This window comes from Hypomesus transpacificus, unplaced genomic scaffold (assembly GCF_021917145.1).
Source record: "Hypomesus transpacificus isolate Combined female unplaced genomic scaffold, fHypTra1 scaffold_142, whole genome shotgun sequence".
NCBI classification, from domain to species: domain Eukaryota; kingdom Metazoa; phylum Chordata; class Actinopteri; order Osmeriformes; family Osmeridae; genus Hypomesus; species Hypomesus transpacificus.
Genome location: NW_025813714.1, coordinates 192443 through 220310, shown reverse-complemented (window position 1 = coordinate 220310; position 27868 = coordinate 192443). Strand labels below are relative to the sequence as shown.

The 27868-nt window shown below is 38.4% G+C and overlaps 1 protein-coding gene across 9 annotated transcripts in view; it reads left to right on the top strand.

Moving 5' to 3' along the window:
- Window positions 1–27868, top strand: part of nrg1 (neuregulin 1) — a 220875-nt gene that overhangs the window by 111638 nt on the left and 81369 nt on the right. For 7 of the 9 annotated variants that reach the window (XM_047051218.1, XM_047051214.1, XM_047051216.1 and 4 more), the window contains exons 2-3: window positions 20940–21114; window positions 22393–22514. In XM_047051218.1, the coding sequence (XP_046907174.1) occupies window positions 20940–21114; window positions 22393–22514 (297 nt within the window). Of the gene's footprint in view, window positions 1–8260; window positions 9079–20939; window positions 21115–22392; window positions 22515–27868 lie in introns of those variants that run through there. The other 2 variants (XM_047051225.1, XM_047051222.1) reach the window with 2 other exon arrangements.

Sequence of the window (27868 nt, the reverse complement as noted above, 5' to 3'; positions counted from 1 at the left end):
TAGCGACACCCAGAGCCATAGAAAAAGAGAGTTGCGACTCGCCGACACGTGATCACGTGGTTCATGTAGCTCGCTGTAGTTCCAAAAACCCCCACTGCTGTCAACCAGTTTGAATGGTTTTCAATGAAGCTGGCCAACGGAAGTCGCTTTCTCAGGCAAATGACGAATGAAACGGGCTTGGTTAAAGCAATCCTATATTCTGGCTATCTTCAGCTGACTCGTATCTACAAAAGGCAGTCCTCCCTGACCTGTTTGGTGTAGAATGGAGTGAAATACAACATTGTGTAAACTCACTGCCAGTGAAACACAGGAAAAAAGCTAGAGCTTTTTTGTCACGTGGTTCCGGTAGCTCGCTGTTGTAAAAAAAAAACCCACTGCTGTCAACCTGTTTGAATGGTTTTTGGCGGGACAGACAGCAGCACCATCTCAATTCACGGATATTTGTGCATTAATCTGCAATTCATTGTTGCTAGCTCTAATCAGATGTCCCTTACAAAAAAGAAGTATACTTCAAGTTTATTTTGTAAGTATACTTAGTATAAAAAGTATACTATTATCATGTTACTTAAAGTATACTAGCAGTGTACTTATTTATGTACTATTTTTGTACTAAGTAAACTGAATTGGCCCACTTTTTAGGGCATTTAGTACACTTTAAAGTACACTCATAGTGTAGTTCAAGGTTCACTTTTGAATACTGTAAAGTATCCTGTGTAGTGCACTTTCAGTTCATCAAGTATTCTTCCTAAAGTACTTCAAAGTATACCTTGGAATACTCTAAAGTAACCTGTGTAGTGCACTTTCAGTTGATGAAGTATACTTCCTAAAGAGGCTCAAAGTATACTTTGCAATACTTTCAAGTGCACTTTCAATTAATGTAAGTACCTCAAGAAGTAAACTTAATACATTTAATTTTACTATGATTAGTAAATAAAGTTAAATGTTTAGGGGCCCCTCAGACGCCTCAGATCTTGTGTCACATGGCGAGAACGGGGGCCCTCTCAAAGTCACACTGTAGATTCTGAAAGAAGAATACTGAATAGGCATCAACATTTTACGAATCCAGCTATTCTGATGAAACGTAACAGTCATTTAACTCATGGTTACAATGGTAAACCAGCACAACAATGACAATTACCACACAACAAAACACTACATTCTAAGCAGACACATTTAAAAAACGAAATTCATCAAGTTACATTTGTATTTCGAACAAACGGCAAACTTATCAGCAAATTTTTACACTATTTACCGCCTTGCATCATGGGAATTGACTATCCAATGAGCCACACTATCTTCATTATTTCACGTCGTTATTTAGTTCTTCAGTCAGTTTGACAGTATAACCTTAAAATTCTCAAGTTGCTTTTTCGTTTTTTTTTCCATTAATACTCCAATTGATAATGATTAGTTTAAGAGTATAGGGCTTCAGAATGTTTTGGCAGAAATTAAGGTTACAGCTTCAGTAGCAAAAAAGATTCAATGTGCAATGCATAATAGATTTTCATAGACATGAATAATTAGAATGAGATGGATCAAAAAAATGTAACCTGTAATGTACTTTAAAATTATTTTGACTGCTTTTGCTGTATAATAATAGAAAACGTACATCTTACTCCAGAACAAATGTTTACCATTTTCTGTTTCTAAGCATACTTCTTAAAAGTATATCAAAAGTGAACTATTTTCAAAGCATTCTTAAAAGTACATCAAAAGTGAACTATTTTCTAAGTATACTTCTTTCAAAAGTGAACTATTTTCAAAGCATACTTAAAAGTATGTTAAAGTGAACTATTTTCTAAGCATACTTCTTAAAAGTATATCAAAAGTGAACTAAAAGTGTACCATCCATATTTTAGTATACTTGTTTTTGTATACTTTTTTTGTATACTTTTTATATTTTTTGTAAGGGGTACTAGCTAATAAGAGCAGACTCTGTAAACTTTGTATGCCAACGAATACCAATAACTAGAACTAATTTGACAGACTATAAACCAACAAACTTCTGGTTATGATACATGTCCTCTCTAGCTAGCTACAGTAAAAGTGTTGCTTAGCTCTATGTTAGATACTAAACCTACAGTCTAGCGCTACCTGTATTTAGAATCTAACAAGCTATAATCTTACGATACATTTTATCTACAGCTGGCTATATGAAATACTACTAATAACAATTGATAAGTGGTGGTTGAAATATGAAAAAATGCAGGATTTTCATCAATTTACCAGCTAACTTGCTTCGGACCCCTTAATCTGCCATTCATTGTTGCTAGCTCTACTAACTAGGCTAATAAGAGAAGACTAACTTTAAATGCCAACGAACACCAATAACTAGAACTAATTTGACAGACCATAAACCAATGGACTTCTGGTTATGATACACGTGCTCTCTAGCTAGCTACAGTAAAAGTGTTGCTTAGCTGTATACTAGACTTGCAGTCTAGCTCTAACTGCATTTAGAATCTAACAAGCTATGATCTTACGAACGTTTTTATCTAAATTGGCTATATGAAATAGTACTAATAACAAATAAAATGTGGTGTTTGAAATATGAAAAAATGCATGATTTTCATCAATTTACCAGCTAACTTGCTCCGGAGACACTGAAATGAATCGGGTTCAACGGTGGAAAATACAATGTTTGGAACTATAGGTCGCGTGAGACACGCTTTACTTCCGCATTCCTCGATAACAATGGGAGTCTATGAAAGTGTTGCAACTCTCTTTTTCTATGGCTCTGGCGACACCTTACTCCTAGCTCCCATGATCCATTTCCTGAATTATGGGCGCGACTTCCGGAGCAGGCGATTGTCATGGTAATGCTCATTGCGGTAATGAAAAGCTCTGAGTCTTATCAGTAGTTAGGTACCTCCACAGCAATAAAGTTGGTTGCGTTTTCATAAAGGAGGTGGGACACAACCTTATCTACCTTAAAGCAGACATAGAGCCTAGTCAGAGCCTCAAAGTCCCACATCACCGGTCCTGGGTTTTAGTTTCATCGTCAGTTGAAATAGAAACGGCTGGGTGCTCATGTGTTGCTGGACCAGGACGCTACTAACCCAGAAAAATTCCTACATGAACACTTGCATCCCACCTTTACTGGCAGTACTGCAACTGAATATGTGGAGGTCTTTCGAAGCCCAAACACAAAGTAGGATACGGATTTTCTCCGTCGGCTTTTTGTCCACAAAATGAAATGAGTACACATGCGATAGTGTTTTGGGTTATACTCTTTTGTAGTCCTCATCTGTTGGCAGGCGAAGGAAACTGTACCGTTTGTCACAAGAACATTCCTTTTTTGTTTTGTTGTGGGTGTGTGTTCAACACACTGTCGTTGAAGCCACAGATTTAGCTAAATCTGCTTGTTACCTAGTAAAGCCGCGAACAGCGCAAATGGTAGCCTACCAGAGCTCCGCAATGACAATGATAATAACAATCAAATGACAACATATGTTTAAAATTACAGTTGAATTACTTTAGAAAGAATCACTGTTGATGGCTGGCTGGGACTAACGTATAGCAAACCGCAACTTCCGCTACTCACCAGAAGTTGCACCCACAATCATTTCTACAGTAGACCCCCTGAGAATAAGGTGAGTGAACAGAACTGCGTCCATAGCAACGCTCTGTTGTTCATGGCAACGGTGTGTTATACTTCGCAGCGGTCTTAACAGACCGCATGCTACACCGGAATTCAACCAGTACTTTTAAGAAATGTAATGCAAGTATCTTTAGTGTTTGCCGTACACGTGTTATCACCGTTAATGTGTTACATCAATGTAAAGCTATACTCTTTAATACTGGTACAAATTGCTATCGTAATTAGGTAGATATCCTGAGCTAACGTTAGCCAACTGAACCTATCATTTAACATTAGGCTGTTAGCTAGCTAGCTAGGTTGTCTTTTGCCATTTGTGATCGTAAAGTTTAATGTCCCGTGGCATTTTCATCTCTTTTTACATGCCGTTACTGTAGCTATGCGTAACGTTAGCAGATATTTAGAAAATGGTGTGTTTATCAGTTGTAACTACAGGATGGAAGGTACTGTAACTGCACCTTTTTAACTTCACAAGCAACGTGTTTTTGTAGCGCAGAATCAAGATGCAGAAAAGAAAGAGGCAGGAGAATATTGACACTTTTTTCAAGAGAAATCCTGTAAGAGAAGTTGAAAGCTGAACGTAGATTTTTTTTACATTAAACAACAGTAACCTATTTCCATTAGATATTGTTTGCATTTACTTCATGATATAACTTTTCAATATTCACTGAGGTTTGCCAGTGCCACAGCTGTAACTGTTTGGCCCTATTCCTTTACCACTGCCCATTATTACCACTTTAGGAGAGGAAGTTGCTGGAGGCATCAGTTTCAGAGAGAGCACAGGAAGGTTCACAGGTGAGCAATGAAATTAATGTAACAGTTTGTGAAAGAGGTCTATGAAGGAAGAGAGGCCATGTGTGTGTGTTTGTGTCATGGGTGTTGCTTATTTCCATCCCAGGTGCACGCATATCAAATTCACAATTTCATTAGGGTGTATGTGAGGATGCAACCACGAGTGAGGAAGACAGAGATGCGGAGGGAGGAAAATATATATGTATATATTTTTATTTTATTTTTTTGTTCTTAATTAATTTTGTTTGCATATTTGTAGTTTGTAACAAAAAAATAATTTCCCCCTGGGATTATTAAAGTATTTCAGATTCTTTAGCAAGTCTACTGTTGTGTATTTTCACAAGTTTTGACGTAATTACACATTTCAGACAGAATGGACTGACAAGTACGCTTCTCTGTTGCCGGTTGGGAGCACAAAACCGATGTGTTTAATCTGCAATGAGACGGTTGCCCTTGTCAAAGGTGGTAGAGCCAACGTGAAACGTCACTATGGCACATAGACACTGAACAAAGGGACCCCCAGAACTCTGATCTATGGGAGAAAGATGCCCAGGGGCACGGGCACTGTGCGTAAACATAAGTCAATTTTGAATGGGAGTCAATGGGAGAGATAAGGGCCAGAAAAATAAACCATGGTCAGTTCCGGACCCTGGACTGAATGGAAATTTGGTGAGTGGACCTTTTTGAGTTTCTAATTGATTACCCCTGTTTTAGGGGAAACTGTAGCCTGACGTTGTCATACTCATAATTCTAGTCAGAATATGAGTCTGAAAACTCTCCGTTGGGCTGTGACTACGGGGCGTGTTTCAACCGAACTCGTAAAACAAATTCCTCTTCGCTCAATTGGATAGACCTACAACCAATCAGAGCAACGTAATATGTTGTTTGTTGAAAACAAATTCAACCCATGCGCTCTTTCATGACGTTGTTGATTATGTTACTGTTGATCATCTGTCCATCATCGTATAAAGCCCGCCCTGGCAATTTCATTGGTCCGTCCCGATTCTGGTTTTCTGTAGTTGTCCCCAATACGAGACCCTCCAGACCCAACTTCCCGACCAAATTTTTATTGTGGGCGGGGAGAAGTTGGGCTGGCAGCCAGGCTAGGGAAACCGAGCTTCCCTTGCAGTCTTAAAGAAATCTCCTACTGTCATGGATTTTATTAGGAAGGTGACCAAGGCATACACAGCTTGTGACAAGTAGAACAAACTACCTCTCAAAAGTAAGAATCTACAGGCCTTGTCCTCCATTGATCTTGTGGTGAGATCAATGGAGGACTCAGCTGAAGGAGTTGGCTAGGATCATCAACATTTAGTGCCCTTAGAGGTGGCCAGGAAAAAGAGGAAGGAGTAAAACCAGAAGAAGTGCTAGATAATTTAATAAGAGTTTATGTCTCGGAATAAAAAATGAAATTGAATATTACAAATTAGTGTCGGTGTATTTTGATCTTCAGAATGTAATTTTACTCTATGTGCATATAGGGGTGGGCCAGGAATGTCAGGGGGTTGGTGGCAATGTAGGTATGGATATTTGCCACGGGGCGAGGGCTTCAATTACCTCTCTTTTTTGACCATACATGTGTTTACATCCCTGTTTGTGAATGCCCACCAACTCCAAAAACATGAACTTGAAATCAACTCTCCAACATATTAATCACTATCTGCATCACGGGCACACGTACTGCAGTAATAAGCTTGAACAAGATTGGTGGTAAAGCCAATGTCCCTCACCTTGTCATCCAATGCTCTCATTCTAACTTGCAAAATGTCATGAAGACACACATGGATTACAGAATGTGTATTGACAAGTCAACAGAACTAGCCTACTGGTGACATGACCAGAGGCCTGTTCCATAAAGCTAGTTTACTGAATAAGCCAGACTTATGTCAGTTAGTCGGACTCATTTCTTGTTCATTCGGTTCCATAAAGCTAGCTCAACGTAGTTCAAACTCGGTTACTATGGCAACTTAGACTGCAAAACTAGTCTGGTCAGGGTCAGACTAACTGTCAGGCTTAGCGTGACTTGGTGCTTAACCAGACGTTCCTGTAACACTGACCCAACGGGAAGACAATGATTTACCACGTATATTCTCATTTTCTTATTCTCATCAGTTCAATATGTTCAACATTGATAGAAAATCAACGTAAATAGCCTACATAGGCTACAACATTTAGGCTAATGCATTAAACAATGATGAACAATGCTTTGATGCTAAGCACCATAGTCGTTAAATGTATGGATGTTAGTTTGTGATTTTAAATGTCTAGGCATCAGGCATAGGCCTATACCTCAATCTAAATTATCAGAGTACAATTATCATAGCAATATAATTGTTAACAGTAGCCTACAATTGCAAAACAAACCTAAATCCGCCCTCCATTTCCCCGACACAAAACCCATATTAAAAAGTTAGGCTACTGGATAATGTTTTAATTAATAGTAGGATATTTATTTTAAACAATGTCAATAAAGTCCATTTACATTTGTTTAGAGGGTATTTTTTAATCAAAAAAGGTCTAAAACGGTCCTCAACCTACGTAGCCTATCGTTCATGATGTCAATCATGGCGTGTCATTTTACTTTGATTGAAGCGGTGGATGAGGGAGCTGTCATTGTTCAAGATTTAAAGGACACGTTCTTTCTGGAAGAAGTCATGTGGCCATGTGCATTGCTTTTGCCATGGTGGATTGTATGATCCATGTTTTACCTCTTGGGCTGTTAAAAAATAGGGGGCACGCGCAATTAGCTTGACTACGTAAATCTGACTTGAATTAGTAGGACTGTGTGAGCTGAAATTGGCCTTTATGGAAACGCTTAAGCCCCGCTTGACTAATTAAACTTATTCAAATCTGGTTTAGGACTTTAAGTCTAGCTTTTTTGAGCGGCTTTTATGGAACAGGCCCCTGGTTAAGTGGGACAGTTATGCATTTTGATGATTTAATACAGTGGTTCTCAATCCTGGTCCTCAAGTACCCCCTCTCCTGCATGTTTTACATGTTTCCCTGCTCCAACACACCTGATTCAAATTAATGGGTCGTTATCGAGATATGCAGAAGCCTGTTAACGACCATCATTTGAATCAGGTGTGTTGGAACAGGGAAACATCTAAAACTTGCAGGAGAGGGGGGTACTTGAGGACCAGGGTTGAGAACCACTGATTTAATATGTGCAAAACCGACATCCAATCACCAGAGCTAATCTTAACTCGTAAATACAACTCTTTTAGTCACTAGCAGTGGTTTTTATTTGTCTGACATCATCAGAGTAGGCGTGATCTGACATGACAAGAGGTCTGTACAGAAAAAACGCATCGAAAGTTCAGCGGCATATGACATTCTATTTCTCAATGATGAGGCTGGCAAAGGAATTTAAGTTACAATGAGTACTATTGCAGCATAATGAAGGGGTTTAACCACTGATTGAAACACACAAATGTGTAAAATACAAATTACCTGAAAATGCTGCCTGAGTGAAAGAGGGGGTCATGTTATGTTTGAAAGTATGTAGCTTCTAAAATATTGTGTTTTCCCATTTCATTCCAACATTAAAATGTTCCTAAGCCCTAAAACGATTTACAGAAACACCACTGGGGCGAGTTAACAGTTATTTTGTAAGTCAACTGGAGCCTCTACCAAAAAGTGTCCCACATTACCTAAAATCACCCTATATAAGAATAAGAATTTGAATGAGCAGCATGAGTGGCAACTTCCAAATTCCAAGCAAAAACTGACTTATAATTGTTTTATCAAGTAATAGCAACTGTTTTCCAATACAACTGCAAAATGTTGTCAGTGTTATTGTTCCCAGACCCCTACCGATTGAGTAGCCGACCGCTGGCTCTTGTCGTGCACGTGACAGGCGCACTGAGAAATGTTTGAAGGAGAATTCAAGTCATGTTCACATTTGGCAGGTTTGGTTTTAAAACGAACACTGGTGCGATTAGTTAGTGCTGTCATCCGAGGCCTGGAGCACGGACTAAGACCGCTTGAAAAGTAGGTCTTAGCCTTAACTTCCAAACGACCTCAGGTGCTGTCGACTGATGTGAACGCAACACGGACCAAAGACGTCTAAACTGACCAATAATAAAATGTGATGTCAGAAGATAGCCTACAACCCATTAGAGCGGTAAAAAAATTGCAGACGAAGGTGGACCAACGAGGAGGTAAAACTCCTTCTTAACATTTTGTCCGAGTCGTACGACAAAGAAATGCTGAATCGTTCCAAATGTTCAGTGACAGTTTTAAAAACTGTCCAACCTGGTTGCAACCTTATCCATATGCCTTTTGTTTAGGTTTGGTGGTAAAAATGCAAGTGTGAACGCTAAACGAAACAGGACTAATATTTATTTTTTGGTCCGGACCAGGAGAACCAAGCGAACACGACGTCGTCACACGCTCCTCCCATAATTTTTTTTTTCTATAAAGATAGGCTATAAGACATCTCTGGAACCCGATATTGGATAGTTGAGTTGACTGACGTTACACACGTCCACAAGTTCTTACAGGACTTTGATTCCATTATCTCTTTTGGGTGGCTGCTAGTCGAGGAGAATCAGTTTTTAAAGCACTTGATTAGCCTTCACGTAATTAAGAAATGTCTAACAAAACGCGTAAGGACAGAAAGAATGGTGGGAATAAAAACGTTGATAAAAAGAAAGACACAGAGACATCAACGGATGCTGTACCAGGTAGGACGAATTATTACCTGAATTATTATGTTTTGATAAAACATGTGATCTGTTGCTCTTTACTTTTAACTGTTAATTTATAACAGGCTACGATGACCCCCCCCCAAAACAGACGTCTTCTGTCCCTTTATTGATACGCTACAGGTGTACTTAGCAGGTTTAGAGTGAAAACGTTGTTGCATGGCTATGCCTCTGAACTTCCCTAATTAATGCTTGATGAAAAAAAGATTGCTTCAGTCACATACTGTACAGGTTTATATCAGATAAATTTCGAGTCCCTCAGTTTTATATGGTTATTTGGGTGGGTAATGTAGCTCATCACAAACGCATGGCGTATCTCAGCGTTGCTGAAGAAAGCTAGGAAGGCCACAGGCCTACTAGTCAAACACGTGAGTAAACTCGTAACTCCATTTATTTAGCATTCTTTTCAGTTTTGTTTCCTTACAAAACCAAAGCAGTCGTGGATGGCATTAAACGGGTATACAAATTAAATTCCTAATATTTCCGATTACCTGTAGTTTCAACACAATTTCTGACAGTAGACTAAATAGTATCACTTAAAATAAAAAAATTGGTGGTGGATTTCCAAGTGAGTTAATCTATTAAATTATTATTAATGGGGCTATACATCTACCGACAGTGGGTAAAATCTCAGGGGTTGAATCTCACTTTGCTTTGATTCATGTTAGTTGAATTCCCTGCTTGTGCCAGATGCATTTGTGGCATTATCCATTGGTGACAGATGTGGAAAGATTAGGGGGTTTAAGTTAACTTCCTATTTGATAGGTGTTAGTTCAGTTTAAGCATTGCAGGACAACATTTGGTTATCAAGGGGTTCCTAAACCCCTTAACAGTGTATTTTATTAGGAAGAATATAATGTTCCATACATGCATGTAAAGTGGGAGGTGGGGTCAATATAGTTTAAAATGTTTGTCTTTATTCAAAATCATGGACAGTTTGGCTGTGCTTTAATATACTGTATTTGCTGCTAGTGCTACAACTTAATGGGGCCTATATTAAGTTGCCGTCTAAAATGCACAAATGAAAAATATTGTATTGTCATACTCGTTTATTCTAATGCTAAAGCTCATCTCGTAATGCACATGATGAACAAGACAAAGCAAGACTAGGTTACGGGTGTACATCACAGAAAAAAGGCATGCTCTCAAATGATGGACAAAGGCCCAAATCCATGTCCTATCTTACTGTGTGGGATAACTCTTGGCTCAACCCAAATGCCTTTAAGTCCACAACATCTGCCATGTCTTTTAAGGAGGATTTCGGAATTATAATTATAGAGAGGGGAAAGAGAACTGGAAAAATGATTTTTCAAAACTAGTCAGTGGATAATTTTGTCATTTTGTATGAAATTCTTAATATTCTTCAACCCCTAAGCGTTATCAGTGGTTCTCAACCCTGTCCTCAAGGACCCCCTGTCCTGCTTGTTTAGATGTTTCCAGTGTTTCCTACACATAGACTAATTTGTGGCGGTGAGCCACAGAATCAACACCAGCCGCCACATATTGCATTTCATTATATATTTTTTTACGTTATCTAAAACACGCAGCGTATTTGTTCAGCTGCATTTCCTTTCCCTGCTCTCCCTCCGTCTCTCTGTCACTCACGTGTCTCTCACATACTGTACACACACAGTCTCAACGTCAGCACACCTTAGCAACGACGCTATGCGATGTCAGCGAGCCTTCAGCATTAGTACTGTAGCTAAGTCTAGGAAAGTTGAGGTTACTTTTCGCTAGGTACCTACGAACATGTCTTAATCTGCTAGACAAGTGGGTTCCTTGTTTAGGTGAGCTGTCTCACGAGCCCTACTTACCTGGCGTCATGGAGCCGACCAGCTAAATAGTTATTTAGCACTAGCGTTGCTACCTGCATATGTGGGAGTACAACGGCACTTAGGAATGCTTGGCTAGACCTGTTGTTAGGTTCCTCCAGGATCACAATGACTCTTATTGAGTGACTTGTTGCTCTTGTAGGTTAGTTATAACGAAGTTAAGTCTTGTACTCGCTGTGAAATATTTTACTATTGATTGTTCTTCCACAGGTACAGTCCTGCACTTTTTTGTGGTTCATGTTGTTTTAATTTGTAAACTTGTATGACTGCATGCTCTTATGAGTCTTCCCTTTTGGCACTTGTTTAGTTTTTTCACAATGTATGCTTCATGTTTTGGCTGCTTGCAATGTTTGGGACTACCTTGTTGTTATGATCAGTGACCTATGCTCTTTTGTAAAGCTCTCTCTTGGAAGTCGCTTTGGATAAAAGCGTCTGCTAAATGCATAAATGTAAATGTAAATATATGCAGAAACTTTTACAATATTTTCAGGCTTCAACCAGTGCTGCTCAAGCATAAAGAAAGGGTCAGGGAGAGAAAGAGATTCATTAGGCATTGAAGAAAGAGTAGGAGAGGCGGACAACATCCAACATAGCTAATACATATATATTTAATTTAGAAAAAAGTCCTGTCCCCCCAACCCCGCCACAAATTGCTTTTTAATCTGTGGGAAACACTGGTTTCCCTGCTCGAACACACCTGATTCAAATGCATGTTCGTTACCAGGCTTCTACAAAGCTAGATAGCGACCCTTTTATTTGAATCAGGTGTGTTGGAGCAGGGAAACATCCAAAACATGCAGGACAGGGGGTCCCCGAGGACAGGGTTGAGAACCACTGCGTTAGATATTCCAGATAATTTAGCACGGCCTGGAATGTGGACTCTAAGCCGTTTACATTTGTGGGTTTAAACAAGCAGAGTTCCCTAAATGGTGCTCCTCAATTACATAGAGAAACAGCTGGAATGGGAGCCCAAGCCTCAGCTATGTGAGAAAACCAAAAAGATTGGATTTAACCCCTCCCATTTGTATGGGAAATATTGTACATGTTCAATGAGTTGTCTTTACATTAGGACATGTTCCAGGGATTGGGGTATTAAGATATTTAATTTTCATGTGGTCTTCAAACATTTACATTTACATTTAGTCATTTAGCAGACGCTCTTATCCAGAGCAACTTACAGTAAGTACAGGGACATTCCCCCCGAGGCAAGTAGGGTGAAGTGCCTTGCCCAAGAACACAACATCATGTGGCACGGCGGGGAATCGATCCGGCAACCTTCTGATTACTAGCCCGACTCCCTCACCGCTCAGCCATCTGACTCCCTCCTGGTAATCCAAACATGGATTAATTTTTAACCACTGTGACTAGTGAAAAAACATAATAGTAGGACAGATGCGGGCATGCTGTTTGTTTTCAGTCATGGATTCATTTATTTGCATTAAAATGTGTTATATTTAAATATAACAATATAACATTTGTATCAATATCCATTTGACATTTTATAAATAATACATTATTTTACAAAGCTACCAGCTAAAAAGCAAGATTGAACTTAATCCACTTACTTCTGGTATTACTCTATCAGGGTGAATCCTTATAAATAGCATATCAATGTACAAACAACATAACTTCAGGGTTTGACAAAACAAATTCTAATTTAGGAAACTGAAAACTCTGAAAACTCTGACCTACTCTCTATAAGCAGTTTACAAGGAGAGAAAACGTACTAGAACTTGTGTACAGTTATGTATATTCTGTGATCACATTTTCTTTAGAAATGTATGGAGATACCAACCTGTTCTCTCAGGCTTAAATATTGTACAGACATAGAGTGAAGTAGAAAAGTATTGCCATTGTTACAGAGCTTTGTCTCGAGATCTTCACTGGTCAAGAATGGAAAAAAGAGAAGTGCTTAAAACTAAAGTAACACCCTCACACTGCCAGGTATTTTTTTCCCTCCATCACTAAACAAATTCAATCTTCATCCTTATTAGATTAAATATTTTCTTTAAGAGGAAAGGTTCCGGTTTGGGTTGGGTTACTTTTCCCCAGTGATGAATGAGAGTGAAAGTAACTGCTAAGGTGAAAGCAGTAAAAAAAAAAAGAACAAGAATGTTGCCAGTTAACAAATGAAAGAACACGCGCAGTCCCTGATTCACTAATGGGAAACCCTTCCCTGGAGCTTTACCCAATTCAGGTATGGTGAGCTCTTGGATTGAGCAACAGTTGGTTAATGACAGTCCCACCCAGAAATGAGAGAATCTGATCCGACCTGAGAAGACCACAGGGCTGGGACTGTAGAGCTCCAGGGAGAGTGGTTCAAAGTAGTACATTTGTACATATAAACACCTGGGGTTTTCTTCATTGATCAAGCTTGGTCATAGATTTCCCCAAAATCTTCCAAAAGAGCTTGCATGTGAATGCGACAGTTTTGTACTCAGGCAGTACGTTCATGTGTTTTGTGGCAGTGTCTTTGAAGGGAGGGAGTGGAATATTATGTTTTGAATCGTTTGGAATAGAAGCTAAAATACCTAGCTTTGCAAACTTACCTACACCAGTTTTAAGTACTGGGTAATTCCATGCAAAGGTCACCCTTACCATAGAAAAAATATGTTGTGCCCACACAAATAACTGTTGTTAAAATGTTCACTTAGGTCTATATTTTGTTGCATGTAACCACTCTGATCTAAATTTATTGACAATTGCACTCTTTTACATAATATACAAGTTGTGCACTCATGCAATAAAAACATTTGTCAAATGCCTGTTTTGTACCATTTCAAGAACGGGGTAAATGGACTCCAGTTTTCAATAAAATGTTACCATTTAGCATTTTCCTGATTGACAAGGGAATGATGGAGCTTTGTGTATGCTCAGCTTGAGTTAAAAGCACAACTCATTAAATGCATTAAGCCTCTTGTTTATGAGTCAGTGAGTTCCATGGCCAAGTCACGTCCGTAACGTTTTGTAGAATAAGTTTATGCCTATCAAACAGTGCCGATGCTACAACATCCAAAGTTTCAGTGTAAAGCTTATTTATACCAATGGTTAGTTTAATTAAAACATCTTGCCCCTTTGTTACTTTAAAAAACTTGAATGATGTGTTACGGACGCTACACAATGTAGGTTAAATCTTCACAATACACTGTTCACAACACAATGGAAATGTTCTCAAATGAAACGGCAAAGCTGACAATCGTGTTTTCGGCTGTTATACTAACCCCTTTCATCGACGTGTTTCAGTGAAACGGAATCATTGGTAACATGATATACCCTAAACATATCTTCAACGATCGACATCTTCTCCAGTGATACTGAAATTTGGAATTGCCTAATTGTCTTGCCGTAACTGTCTTTGCCATAAACTCGATCCCCCTCCATGTTTGTAATATTTACTTCCTACTAGAGAGGCAACTCATAAGTGCTCGAGGGACTCGATTGGTTTAGGCATTTAAGGCGGCGCTCTGTAATTTGCTTGCGCTACCTGTCTGATCAAGCTGAGGTAGAGTTGACAGCTTCGATCAAAGATGTCTTAAAGGGGTCATTGACTGTGTTTTGGGGGTATTTCACACAGTTTATTTGTAACTCAATGTTTTTAATTTCAGTGCTTAATTAATAGTTTAATGTTGAAAATCACTATTCAGTAGGCGTTTTATGTAATTTGCAAAAGACTGGTCCAGACGGGTCACATCCATGATGTTCAAACATCATATCCGAAATGCTGGTTTTCCAAAAAAGACAAATATTAAAAAAAAAAAACATTTTTGTGGTCATTACTCAAAATCATTTGTAAGACTGTGTGAGAGTATTCACAGCTAAATATGATTGGTGACCATTCTGAACTTTTATAATAGTAATTTGACAACAACTCCATCTAAAAAAAGATAAGGGGTCCTTTTCTTGTACCCAGCGCAATTTACTTTGTACACTGATGCAAGTATCATTCCTATTTTGCACTCAACGGAAAGCGGACTTTTCCCTTCACAGACGCACGTCTGTAAATTAGGGAATGAACTTGCGCTCCCAGGGCAGTTCAGCGAAAAGAGGGGGTGTGTTCCGGCGCAAACGTTCCTTCGTGTTATTTAGCAGTTTGCAAAAAACTGTTCCGCCACAGACCAGGAAAAAGTTAGTCTAAAGTCAATGGCGCGTTATTCAGATGCTATTTTAAGGGTGCATGCTTGGCCCGTGCGCACTACTGGCGAGGCCAGGCTCCTTTTCCTGCAAGCTACGTTACATTTCTTCCATGTCAATGATTGAAAAGAGTTTCATGAGTCTGTATGTGAACTTGATTTGTAACAATTGTGGCAAAATCCGTTATAATAGCAATCCGCAAGATAATAAGCGCGCCTGCTCTTAAAAGGAATGTGAGATGTTGCTCTGATTGGTTTATTGCATGTTACACCCAAACCACACCCATGAGTAATGTAGCTACTTCAGACCAACCTATTTGAGATTTGCGCCAGGCGCAGTCATTTATCCCACCGGTATAATAGCAACAGTGCCGTAGTCCCGCCCACAGTCACTTGCATTTCACTTTTTGATACTTACTGTAATGGCAGCAGATCCACTATCTGTGTCATTTCTTGAAGCACTCGGGGAAAGTATTTGACGCGTGCAAACTCAAAAGGTTTAAATTTCTTTATCTTGACTTAACCTGTCTTTACATAAAATAAATGTTTCTACTCTTTCACAGTTAAGCAGCACGTTTAAGCAGCACATTTAAGCAGCACGGTCAAAAAACTGTGTACCTCCGTGCCTCTGTTCCTTCTAACTTACATGCTCTCTTCACGTGGTCGACAACGTGTCAAAATAAGTCTCTAATTTACAGAAGTATTCATTATGATAACAAGGTAATAAAAAATATATTATTACAGAAATAATACACATATTGTTTATGGCTCTAACACTTACGTTTCAGATTGTTAAAATAGGGCCCAAAATGTCATTATCAATGCTATTTTGGTGGCCATCTTGAAAATCTCCAGTGACATTTCAGATGGTTTGCTTAATGTTAAAACAAATTCACAAGTTATTTTAGATGTTGAGAAAAGCGCTGTGAAAGTTTGATTCTTGATTTCCCCAACAGATTCTGTGTGTATTTCAGACACGTCACATCCATAACAGAATAATGTCACATCCATAACGCAGGTTTTTCCTCATAAAATTCTGCATAAAAGACAACATGTTTTAAAAATTGCTATTTTTATGTTCACCTAAGACTCCATGATCATGTCAATATCAAACTTTCTACATTAGACTTAATGGCTCACAGATTACAGAAAAAAGTATAGTCTCCAGAAAATGACTGTCATTTCTCGTCACATCCATAACAGAATAATGTATTATTATTATTTTATTTTTTTGCAAACATTTTTTTTTCCTCCTCTATTCTACCCATTGAGTACTTTCAGAATATGCATGACTAATTTAAATATTGTAAGAAGTTTTGTTTTACTGAGAAATTATTCTTGTCATTTTGAGTACAAATGTCTCATCCATAACGCTGGAATTGCCCTACTGCAGATTAGGATCATTGTGTTGCCCAGCTAGATCCAGTAGCTTGTTGTTGCTAAGTAGTTCCTTTACACCACATTACAATGAAATAATCTTAGAGAGTAGTCTATCTGGTGATATTGAGCGCAGTGGTTAACTCTGTGGTGGTGTTTAAGTCTGAATTTGATGTTGCTGTGGAATGCTATTATGTCATGACTGAATTGTTTGGCCAACAATGTTGAATACCTTACACCTGCTCAAATATTGACACAGCTCCCATTGCAAATGAAGTGATGTAGTATGGTGGTCTATGCCTCTTCATTCATGATAGTCAGGAGTATGCACACAGTTAAGGTTTTGGGTTGTGGGTTATCTGACAGTCCTGTACCCTGAGAGGTGGCAAAAGTAATTGTACTGTATGATAGTAGTAGTACAATGTTAATAAAAAATAATTATTAATGGCAAATTAGATACGATTTGATAGGTGTTTTGGAAATGTATCCTCATTTCCTATAGTATTGTGATTCTCATACATACCACACACACAGCTAGGTTGTTGCCAATGGATTATCTGGGAGAAAGGTCAAGAGGATGAATTTCCAAACCATGACTCAAACCCAGATACTGGCATTTAGGTTCATTATATTTTCTTCATTTTCCGAGTTAACAGTTGGACTGCAGTCTGATGTATGATTGAAAATGATAGAAAATCGCTAATCTCTGAAAATAGCATGAAATCCTTGCTAATCTCAATAATTTTTTTAAACTTGTTAAAAAAATCTAGAATATACACCTGATTATTTTAATAGTGTCTGGCCTACTTCCACACCCTTTACTTTTTCAATAATGTTTAAAAAAAAAATGATAGAAAATCGCTAATCTCTGAAAATACCATGAAATCATTGATAATCTCAATAACTTTTTCAAACTTGTTTAAAAAAATCTAGAATATACACCTGATTATTCTAATAGTGTCTGGCCTACTTCCACACCCTTTACTTTTTCAATAAAACATTTTTAAAAATGATAGAAAATTGCAAGTCTCTGTAAATAGTATGAAATCCTTGCAAATCTCAATAACTTTTCCAGACTTATTGAGAAAAATCTCAAATACACACCAGATTATTCCAATAGTGTCTGGCCTACTTCCACACCCTTTACTTTTTCAATAATGTGTTTTTAAAAATGATAGAAAATCGCTAAACTCTGAAAATAGCATGAAATCCTTGCTTATCTCAATATCTTTTCCAGACTTATTGAGAAAAATCTCAAATACACACCAGATTATTCTAATAGTGTCTGGCCTACTTCCACACCCTTTACTTTTTCAATAATGTGTTTTTAAAAATGATAGAAAATCGCTTAACTCTGAAAATAACATGAAATCCCTCTGAAATTTTATAGAAGACGAGTAATCATGTCATACAGGAAGACAGGATCACAATCCACCACAACGGATCAATTGACATTCTCAGCTGTCAAGTCTTAGGTAAAACACTTTATATATAAGGAATATTTTGAATCCAGTCGATACTGACGAGAGAGAGAGAGAGAGAGAGAGAGAGAGAGAGAGAGAGAGAGAGAGAGAGAGAGAGAGAGAGAGAGAGAGAGAGAGAGAGAGAGAGAGAGAGAGAGAGAGAGAGAGAGAGAGAGAGAGAGAGAGAGAGAGAGAGAGAGAGAGAGAGAGAGAGAGAGAGAGAGAGAGAGAGAGAGAGAGAGAGAGAGAGAGAGAGAGAGAGAGAGAGAGAGAGAGAGAGAGATTACTCTGATGTAACCCCTTGACACACCCCATCACTTTGAGTGTCTGCCTGTCAGAAAAATTGAAGCTGTATCTTTTTTTTATTCTGTATAAAATGATACTGTGTTCAGCATTCCTTGTGTGGAAAGAGAGGCCTACTCCCAAACCTGGAATTGATGGAGACGCAAACTTGGTGACCATTTGCTTGACACCTATATGGTCTACTAGGGTTGATGACGCAAACACTCACACACACGCGCGCAAGGTCTATGCAAGGGAGCCAATGAAAGAAGAGTTATGAAGAAATTGGGATTTCCTATGTGCTTACATTATTCACTTATCAATAGAACTAGTCATTGGATACTAGTTAGTAAGTTCTCATGTAAACTTACTATTAATAAGAGTAGATTGTGTCTATGTGTCAGGATTAATAGATGTTCGGGGTCAGGAGAAAGTACTGGCTAAACGTTCCTTGTCATGACTAAAAGTAGAGCTCCATATGAACTCTCTAGTCTGAGAGTTGTCATGGTGTTGGGAGCAGTGAATCTCTTTCTCTGAGACTGTCGTAACGTCAATACTGTCTGACTGTCACAATCTATGTTTACATTCTTGTGATTGTAAAAAGATAGTCCATAGTTATAAAAGATGGTCCTCCGGCTTTCAGAGCTGAGAGCGACATGATTGAGACCTAAGCCTGGTGTTGTGTTGTCATTTATTGTCAGAGATCTGGTTTTCTTTGTTTGGCAAAACTCATTGCCACAACTTGTGCCACTGTGTTTAAATGCACGCTTATGATAAAAAAGAAACAGGCAATGAAAATAATCAAAGGCTGTAATCATAATATATATGGGGTTCCAGAAAAGTTATTGAGATTAGTGAAGATTTCATGCTATTTTCAGAGATTAGCGATTTATTTTCTTTCATTTTTTTAAATGTTTTATTGAAAAAGTAAAGGGTGTGGAAGTAGGCCAGACACTATTAGAATAATCGGGTGTATATTCGAGATTTTTTGACCCAAGTCTGGAAAAGATATTGAGATTAGCAAGGATTTCATGCTATTTTCAGAGATTTGCGTTTTACTATAATTTTTTTTAAAACATTTTTGAAAAAGTAAAGGGTGTGGAAGTAGGCCAGACACTATTATAATAATCAGGTGTATATTCGAGATTTTTTTAAACAAGTTTGAAAGAAGTTATTGAGATTATCAATGATTTCATGCTATTTTCAGAGATTAGCGATTTTCTATCATTTTTTTAAAAACATTATTGAAAAAGTAAAGGGTGTGGAAGTAGGCCAGACACTATTAGAATAATCAGGTGTATATTCGAGATTTTTTGACCCAAGTCTGGAAAAGATATTGAGATTAGCAAGGATTTCATGCTATTTTCAGAGATTTGCGATTTACTATCATTTTTTTTAAAACATTATTGAAAAAGTAAAGGGTGTGGAAGTAGGCAAGACACTATTATAATAATCAGGTGTATATTTGAGATTTTTTGAAACAAGTTTGAAAAAGTCATTGAGATTATCAACGATTTCATGCTATTTTCAGAGATTAGCGATTTTCTATCATTTTTTTAAAAACATTGTTGAAAAAGTAAAGGGTGTGGAAGTAGGCAAGACACTATTAGAATAATAAGGTGTATATTTGAGATTTTTTGAAACAAGTTTGAAAAAGTTATTGAGATTATCAATGATTTCATGCTATTTTCAGAGATTAGCGATTTTCTATCATTCTTTTAAAAACATTATTGAAAGAATAAAGGGTGTGGAAGTAGGCAAGACACTATTAGAATAATCAGGTGTATATTTGAGATTTTTTGAAACAAGTTTGAAAAAGTTATTGAGATGATCAATGATTTCATGCTATTTTCAGAGATTAGCGATTTACTATCATTTTAAAAAAAATATTATTGAAAAAGTAAAGGGTGTGGAAGTAGGCCAGACACTATTAGAATAATCTGCTGTATATTTGAGATTTTTTGACCCAAGTCTGGAAAAGATATTGAGATTAGCAAGGATTTCATGCTATTTTCAGAGATAAGCGATTTTCTATCATTTTTTTAAAAACATTATTGAAAAAGTAAAGAGTGTGGAAGTAGGCCAGACACTATTATAATAATCAGGTGTATATTTGAGATTTTTTGAAACAAGTTTAAAAAGGTTATTGAGATTAGCAAGGATTTCATGCTATTTTCAGAGATTAGCGATTTTCTATCATTTTTTAAAAGGTTTTATTAAAAAACTAAAGGGTGTGGAAGTAGGACAGACATCATTAGAATAATCTGGTGTTTATTTGAGATTTTTCTCAACAAGTCTGGAAAAGTTTTTGAGATTTGCAAGGATGTCATGCTATTTTCAGAGATTAGCGATTTTCTATCATTTAAAAGGTTTATTGAAAAAGTAAAGGGTGTGGAAGTAGGTCAGACATTGTTGGAATGCTCTGCTGTTTGTTTGAGGTTTTATAGTCATACAAATATTATAAATGTCATCATTTTTCAAAATTGTATGGGTAATTTTCACCCGGTCCCTAACTCGGCGCTGCAAAGTAGCGTCTTCCGAATGTGAGACGAATGTCGAATATGAAACTAACTTCACCTCGCGTCCTGCTGCATCACATAAATTTGATGGACTGCTGTTCCTAATTATTCTCCATCAACATTATCAATACTAATGAAAATGAATTAACGTTACGATATCTTTATTGAGGGAATACATTACTTCGATTAATCGATAAAAAAAAAAAATCTCTAACAATGGAACTGCTTGTTTTATAGCGGAGCCCAAGCTTAAGGAGATGAAGAATATTAAGGTGGAGGAGGGAAGGAAGACTTTCCTGAAGTGTGAGCTTACAGCAGGGAACCCCATGCCCAAAGTCAAGTGGTTCAAAGATGGAAAGGAGTTCACCAACGGTGACAAGAAGCAAGACATTAAAGTTCGAAAAAGGAAAAGGTAAGTCCTCCTAGTCCTTCCCACTTAAACGTGAGACAATAGATATACTTCTACTTTGGTAATTGCATTTTTTTCTTTATGGAAATGGTTTTCTTGCACACACACAGCGCATGAGTTATTTGCACTGTTTTGTGTCATGCAAAGGTGACATGAATGTTATTTACATCTACATCCAGTCTTTTTTTCCAAAATGGCTCTGGTAGCATCCGATAGACTTTGCTACAGTACACATTCCACAACTGTACCATATGCTTGTTTATGTAAGTAGGATAGGCAAGCACATACCGTGAAGCCAAAAACTAAACAAGGTTGATGAATTGTAAATGGGTCTGTAGGATATTTATTAATTAGGGACATTGTTTGTTGTCGTAGTACACGGTTTAAGAGGAATGTTCTTTCTGGAAGAAGTCACGTGACCGTGAATTCTTTTTGCCGTGGTGGATCGATATGATCCATGTTCTACCCATCTAGCTGCTTAAGAATAAGGTGCACCCGCAATTATCTTGACTTCTTGAATCTGACTTGAATTAGTTGGATTGCGTGAACTAGAATTGGCCTTTATGGAACTGCGTTTTTGCCCTGGTTAATTCAAGTCAGGTTTGTGATTTTAAGTCCAGCTTTTTTGAGCGGCCTTTATGGAACAGGCCTCAGGTGTATTGGAGCAGGGAAACATCCAAGGCTATATTTGAAAACGGCGTTTTGGCTATCTGTCCACAGTGGCGTTTTCCAAAAGTTGCTCATCCACACAAACGTAAAGTTAAACTTAAGACGCTTCAACGTGTTATTTTCAATTGTATGCGTTATTTTTAAAAAGCACAGTTTTTGCAGGCAAAAATTGCCCAAAAACTGAGAGAAAAATCTAAACATGCAGGATAGGGGTTCCCTGAGGACCAGGATCGAGAAGCACTGCTCTTAGGGGCTGATCACTTATCCAAACTAGGAATTTAACAAATTAAATTGTAATAATTGTTCAGGTTATTATTATCACTTGGGTGTTGGGTTATAATGTGTAAATACAGCTGGCAAAAGTTTGATTTTAATACATTTAAATTTCCACGGTGTAATGTGACAAAAGGTAAGGAATTTGATAGGGGTTTAATGATTTTCTAAAGGCACTGTATGTTTATTTCACTAGTGTTTTCACTGCAGAGAAATCCAGTTCCAGTTGGGTTCTACAGTGGCTCTCGTGTTTTAATTTAGTGCAGATGTGTTAAATGTTAAAAGTGCTACAATGCCAGTGGTTTGCATGTTCAACGTTTTATTTGTGTTAACCTACAGAGGTAAAGTGTCTGAGCTCCACATCAAGAAGGCCACAGAAGTGCATGCAGGCCCATACATTTGTGAAGCCAGCAACAACTTGGGAAAAGCAAGAATCGTTGGCAACTTGACAGTGATCCACGGTAAGACAGAGCGGTAGTTTCATATGACCTTACAGGTTATGATGTTGCTTAACTGACAGCTGACTTCTGGTCTTATGCAATCATGGCTTTTTGTGGTGGCAGGGCTTGTAAGTGAATTGGTGGTGAGGTTTCCCACTTAAGAGCCACACTGTGAACTGTGTGAAAGGAATAACTTTAGTATGCAACCAAATGTGACACACTCTGGTGATAAGGGGCCATTGTCGGCATTCAGAATTTTCCGCTAGGAGATGAAAAAAGTTATGTTTCCTTTTTTACAGCTTTCATTTTCTTGCATAGTACAGAAGTTAAAGTGTTTGAAGAAGTCACTCAATATAAGAAACAGCATGTTTAGGATCACTAAATACTCTAAGTTGTTCTTGTTTACCTCCAGTGTAGTTGTGGGCGCGTCATGCGTGATGTGATAAGATTTGCATCACGGTTTCCTTAGGCTACTTTTAGCGTGGATAAGTGGTCAATGGTGCCCTAATCATCGCTAGATGGCACTTCTGGCCAAGGCAAGGTCGGAAACTGAAGTGGCGTTCGTCAATAATTCATTCATTCATTCCTCCTAATCACCAAGTGAATTCAATAGTATGAACCTGCAGAGCCGGAGACCTCGGAGGCCCCGGAGAGCCGGAGAGCTGCAGTTTCAGGACCGCAGTTCTAGGACCTTGACAGCGCCACCTAGCTAATTGGAAGGCAGTGTTACTAGATCGCAACAAGATATTTGAATGGTTTGCGAGGCAAGAAACAAGGAAAACTCGGGAATATGTGATGATGTTTGATGACACAACTATATAGAAAGGTATAATATTTGAAAATATGTTTGAGTAACAAATATTGGATAATTAAATAAATTAAAATACCATAACATTTGAAACAAATGTACATATTTCATAGATTTCAAGATCCAGTGTAATTTGAAAAAAATTAAGTAAGCAAATTAAGGAAGGTAAAATAGTCTAAAGACAATTTGGAAAATATATCAATGTGATAAAATGAAGTAGGCCTAAGCAAATGAAGGAAGTTAAAATAGCCTAAAGAAAGAATGTGGACAGGGCTCTAGAGTGCGACCAATTTGGTCACATATGCGACCAAAATTTGAACAGGTGCGACAAAAGATTTCCTAGGTCGCACAGGTGCACCTAACCTCCTCGCAGCCGCTGCCTTTCCAGGAACGAAGCGTTTGTTTCTTCTTTGACGGAACTCACACTCATGGGTGGATCATATTGTGGTCTAAACTAATCAGAGACAGAGATGGGGCGGGTCTTTGCGTTTGATTGGCTGTGGTCCAGATATTCCTGTAGGCTTACACTGCTGCGTGCTGTGTGATTGAAATTACGACCTGAGCACCAGAGAATCAGTTATGGCAGACCTGTACATTGTACGGCCCGCGGGCCACAACCGGCCCACAGGCTGTCCAAATCCGGCCCGCGTGAGGTAAATCAAAAATTTAAAATAAATAAATGTGTTGAGAGCTAGTAAATATGTAGTCCTGACAGACTAGTGATCAGGCGATTTACATATGTGCGCTTGCCCAACCTCACCGACACTAGAGTTAGCTGTTGGTTAGCCCTCAAAAATGAATAACGAAAGGTTGATACAGAATGTAGAGTTTTAACAAGACATGGACTTCTAATTATATGTTTACTGAGGTCAAAGTCAAAGCTGTGTCCTTAGTTTGCTAAGGTCGCTGTGTTGAAGGATTATAATTTGAATCGGCACTAAGGGACTAAAGAAAATAACTAACGCGGACATAACAAGAACTTTACTGATTCAGTGGGGGCGGGCTGATGGTTTGCTAATTAAATTGCAGACCCGGATCATAAGCTGTCCTTCGCATATCCACCTCAGACATTCAGCCAGATTTCGATGCACTTGTTCAAACCCACTGGATTCCTCTCACAGAACAAAATGAACTGAAAAAATGTATTGCTTTGTATTGTATAAAGTTGATCAATTGCATATCTTTAACATACTGCAAAACAACTTTTCAGTGTTTGTGAAGATTAACTATTTACAAATAAAATGAAACACTGATGTAATGATTATTTTAGTTTTTACTGTTACTTCCATAGTCTTTTCCTAGTTGACCAACTTGTAAAATATTTATATAGGCTAACTATTTACAGCAGTGGTCACCAACCTTTTTAGGCCAAAGATCACCGACCTTTGCCTTGGTGACCCGAAGATCTACCTATTGAGGCGTTGAGAGACAGAACAGACTCCAGACTGAATTTACAACTTACTTTATATTTGGCCTTATTGTAATTGAATGAAATCAAACACTTTGTGAACAATATGAACAAGAAAAAACACTTTTGCAATGAGCAGGCTGGATATGAACGGTTTTATTTATAAACTGAAGTTACAACACAACACTGACAAATTTCTCATGTGACAAGTCAGTGTGATGGCTGTGACTGAACACTGTCTGTGAGTGCCTTGTAGTTTGGCTCATAAGCAGAGACAGCCAGTCTGAGGCAGTCTGTGAGGTGTCTGTCAGTAAGCCGGCTCCTGTACTTGGATTTGGTGATTTTCATCTCTGAAAATGCCATTTCACAGAGGTAGGTCGATCCAAAGTAGGCACTCACTTTTAGTGCACATGCACTGAGGAGAGGAAACTTCTCTCGGCTGACAAGTCCCCAAAAGTCACTGTCCCTTGACCTGGCTTTCAGCTCAATGTCATTTTGCAAATCAAGCATCTCCATGTCCACTCCACTTGGCAAAGCAAATGCTTTCTCGAATTGGTCTGCAACCTCCTCTGTATTAATAGGCAGGAATGGGTTTGAAAGAAATGCAGCAATATCCTTCATGATTTCTAACTCACCAAAACGTCGACTGAACTCCGCTGCCAGTTTGTCCAGGTGCACACAGTACTGCTCAGGGTGAAAGTCAGAAGAGTCTTTGATGGACTGTGACATTTTTTCCAGGTTTGTAAAGTGTGTCAGCGTCCCTTTCCTCAGATTCGTGGTCCAGACACAGAGCTTGGCCTTGAACGCATTCACTGCGCTGATCATGTGGAGGAGGTGCCGGTCTTTTCCCTGGAGTTCGTGGTTGAGCGAGTTCAGTTTTCCGGTTAGGTCCGTCAGAAACCCCAGGTCCAGTAGCCACGCATCCGTTGAAAGTTCCTCGTGCTCCTCGTTCCTTTTCGACAGAAACGTCTTAATCTCAGGCAGCAAGTCAACAAATCGCTGCAGCACTTTTCCGCGACTCAACCACCTGACATCAGCATGCAGAAGCAGGTCTCCATACACCGAATCGAGCTCATCCAATAACGCCTTGAATAAGCGATGCTGAAGCGCTTTTGCTCGAATCGAGTTTACCACTTTGACCACCAGTGACATGACATGAGAAAAGTCCACAACTTTCCCAGCCAAGGCTTGCTGATGAATCACACAGTGATACTTCATGAAGTCGGGGAAATCCGGATCATTACGGCACAGTGCTATAAAACCAGCGTGCACACCGCACATTGCCGGTGCCCCATCGGTAGTGATTGCCACCAGTTTCTGAATGGGGATGTTCTTTTCACGGACATAGCTTTTAAAAACGTTGTAAATATCCTCACCTCTCGTTCTCTCTTTTAATTGGAGAAGAGTGAGGAAGTCCTCCTTTGTTGTAAAGTCCTGGAAAGCCATTCTGACAAATACAACAAGCTGAACCGTGTCCATTACATCCAGCGATTCATCAAACTGCAGTGAAAAATATTCACAGAGTGACAAGTCCTCCAACACCTGTTGACCAACGTTATCCGACAGTAACTAGATCCTTCGTGTCACTGTTGTAGGACCAAGAGGCACAGCACGGAATGCAGCTTTTATGTCCTCTTTGTTTTTGAAGGTGCTGCAAACAGTCTCTGCGGTGACGGTCAATAGTTCCTTAAACAAATCCCCATCTGTAAAAGGTCTCTTGTGTTTAGCCAAAATGTGGCTAATACGAAATGACGCCTCAGTTGCAGCCTTACTTTTTTTTTTTTTTTAAAGCCAAAATGTGGCTAATACGAAATGACGCCTCAGTTGCAGCCTTACTTTTTTTTTTTTTTTAAAGCTCTTTTTATTACATTTTTCTTTTTTTAAGACAAATGTACAAACAACACCATAAACAACAATAAACATAAAACATTGCTACCAGACCGGTCCATATAGTAAATTAGTAAAGGTGTTATTAATAGTTAAGCGAGATATGTTTTTGATACTTGTTTTAACAGTGACAGCAGTACAAGTACAATATGTAACAAAGCCATTTCCATTGTATCCATAACAAATTTGTGATCATTGTAAAACATTACTTCTATCTATTCAAATTCAAAATATAGTCCAGTCCCAACAGTTCCAGTGGTTTCCTCCATTTTTGCAGAAAAAGCTGAGTCTGTCCATTAATGTAGTGTCTGAGTCTTTCCAGGGTCACGACGTCCAAGATGAGAGATTTCCATGTGGAAACAGAGGGAGGGTCCTCACTGACCCATTTCACCATTATGGCTTTCCTCGCTAGCATTAAAAGCGACTGAATCACATCTTCATTATTTTTAAGAGAAACAGGGATATTTCCAAGCAGACAAAGAAGTGGGTCTAATGATACCTGCTGACCTATTGCTGTACTGATACCTGTGCATACTGCCTTCCAAAATATTTTAGTTTTTTCGCATTCCCACAAGCAATGCAACCTTGTACCTACATGAGATTTACATTTTGGACAATTTGGAGAGGCTCCTGTTGTAAACTTGCTATAGATATAGGGCGAAATGTAGACCTTATGTAAGATATTATATTGTGACTCTCTATATCTGTTACAAATTGAAATTTTGGAAGGCAGTCGCAAGATCTTGTCCCACGCATCATCTTCTATTACACAGTTAAGCAAATTACACCATGATGTTCTTAAGCATGCAAGTTTACCTAGGTTCAAGCTCAACATCTCAGAATAGAACTTGGATATAAAATGTTTTTGCTGTTTATAGTTCAGAAAAAATCTATCTAACGGATGGGAGTCGTGTGGGGTTTCCAGCGAATTGTTTATCTTATACACAAAGTGTCTGACCTGTAAGTATTTGTAGAAGTCTCTATTTGGAATATGATATTGAGATTTCAGTGCTTCAAATGTCCTAAATTTCCCATTCTCAAAAAGGTCAAATACCCTGACAACACCCGCTTCTTGCCAACGTGTGAAGTCTGATCCACTTCCCAATGGGGAAAGCTCAGGGTTATCTGTCAATGTTGTTATAAAGCGAAGAGGATGAGTGTTATGGAATATTTTAGAAAGCTTTTTCCAAGCCAGCAATACATTAGTTATCAAATGATTGTTTTTAGCAATATTTGGCAGTTCTTTAGAGCTTTTACCCAGCAGGTTCACAG